Below are 1,981 nucleotides of genomic sequence, written 5' to 3'. Positions count from 1 at the left end.
GGCTTCCCTGGTGGCTCAGATGATAAAGAATCTGCCTGCAGTGCAGGAGACCTGGGTTCAATCCCCGGGTTGGGAAGATCCCCTGGAGGAGGGCATGGCAACCCACTCCAATAGCCTTGCCTGGAGAATCCCCAGGGACAGAGGAGCTTGGCAGGCTATAGTCCATAGGGTCGCAAACAGTAGGACACGAATGAGCAACTAAACACAGTATATATATATATAAAGGAATTTCAAACAAAGGAGAACCCCTAGGCAAAGGCTAATGATACCTGACTTTGGTCACCAAATGAAGCTTTCTCCCCTCCCAACTTATCCATCTCACCTCCCCCAGGCTCCCTGGGGTCTTTCATTCCACTCGAATGCATCCTCTTCCCTTAAGTCTTCCCATCATTCAGTCTTAACATCCCAGGGTCCCACACGCACGGTTTATGTCTCTGTTAGCATTTCCTTCATTCTGCCCAGGATGTCAGTCCTTTATTCACTTGTCTGCCTCCCCACAACCCCCATCAGAGCTGAGACCACAGTTGATCCCACAGTTTCTCCCCAACCACCTTCCCAAAAAGGGCAGAGTCAAAACAGGCCTAAAAAAAGAAAGAAAGAAAGAAAAAAACATCTGTTGAAATGAAACACGGCTGTCAACTCCTGACATTAGACTATAAACCCAACCTGGATGTTGCCAACATCTCAAAGTACCTAGATAGGTTCCAGAGAGGGGTGGGAAATGGCCATGGGAGGGCTGGAGGGAGGCCAGGCCAGGAGTTATGCTCAGAGGCGGTGCTCAGTCGTGTCCAACTCTTTGCAATCCCATGGACTGTAGCCCGCCAGGCTCCTCTGCCCATGGGATGTTCCAGGCAAGAATACTGGAGTGGGTTGCCACTGCCATTCCTTCTCCAGGGGAGGTAACTGTTTTGTAAAACTGATAGGATGAAAACAGAAAGGGAGGAGATAGCTGGAGGTAAAGGATGATTCTGATCCCAGGATTCCAATCTAACTTGTCTTGTTCCAAAACCCATGCATACTCTTCCCTCTATACTTTATTGTCTCTGAAAAATAAATTTTAAGTGGGGGTGCAGAGGGTGGCGGTTGTCTGAAATATGGGATCCAGGAACAAGGTCAAGAATCATAACTTCTCCCTCAACTACTGCCCAGAAGTGAGGGACCTCCATCCTGACTCTCAGCAGCATGCCTACCTCCTTACCGTGGGCCGCTTCCAGACAACGCCTTGAGTTTGGGGGGAGCAAGGTCCGAGATCCTTGTAGCCCAAAGCTGACGGGCACGCTGGGAACTCTGGGTCCTTAAATAGGAGCCCCGAGTCCAAGCACTGCTGCCTCAAGGTCTCGAAGTCCTGGCCCAAGTACTTCACGGCCTTCTGGCTGGAGCCAAGGCCTTCAGTGGCCGCGCGCTGCCTGGCTACTCGGGCCGCCAGGGCTGCCATGGCCGAGGGCTCGGTCGGGTAGACAGAGGGCAGGGCTGCTCTCAGAGACCTGCCCCGCTGGGAGGGAAGCTATAAGGCATCGTGAAGCAGGGGAGGGGCGGGTGGAGCAGGTAAACATTTCACCTGAGGGCCCCCACCCCACTGCCCGCCCCCCTCCAGAGGGCAGTGAGTCAGGGCCAGGAGCAAATATGTACCCAGGGTGCAGGTGAACCTGCCCTGCCCTCCCCTTCTGCCTTTCAGCAGACAATTTGGAGGCTGAGAACCCTCCAGGGCCCGTCTCAGGCCATAAGCCTAAGACGTTCTTGAGGATCACAGTCACCCATCCCCATCTCTTTGTAAGACCTGCTTACCCGTCACTGGCACCATCAGCTGAGATGAGAAGGCCTATTGGGTAGCTTGAGGCCAGTATTTACCAAAGAATTGGTTCTCAGCAGAAAGGAAAGGGGTTGGAGGGGTCACCCCTCTTTCCAGAAAAGTTTGGCTACATATTTTCTAGAAAGATAGAAATATCAGAGAAGGGTGAGTCATGGAAAGCATCAGAGTAAC

The 1,981-nt window shown here is 52.5% G+C and overlaps 1 protein-coding gene across 1 annotated transcript in view; it reads right to left on the bottom strand.

Moving 5' to 3' along the window:
* Positions 1-1,435, bottom strand: part of CAPN8 (calpain 8) — a 70,630-nt gene extending 69,195 nt beyond the window's left edge. Inside the window, exon 1 of the mRNA XM_040263704.1 lies at positions 1,199-1,435. Coding sequence (XP_040119638.1) covers positions 1,199-1,435 — 237 coding nt within the window. The remainder of the gene's footprint in view (positions 1-1,198) is intronic.
* Positions 1,436-1,981: the final 546 nt, after the last annotated feature.

The sequence above is a fragment of the Oryx dammah genome, unplaced genomic scaffold (genome assembly GCF_014754425.2).
Source record: "Oryx dammah isolate SB20612 unplaced genomic scaffold, SCBI_Odam_1.1 HiC_scaffold_21, whole genome shotgun sequence".
Classification (NCBI taxonomy): Eukaryota; Metazoa; Chordata; class Mammalia; order Artiodactyla; family Bovidae; genus Oryx; species Oryx dammah.
Note: the sequence above shows the minus strand (reverse complement) of the source record. Positions and strands in the feature narration are given on the sequence as shown.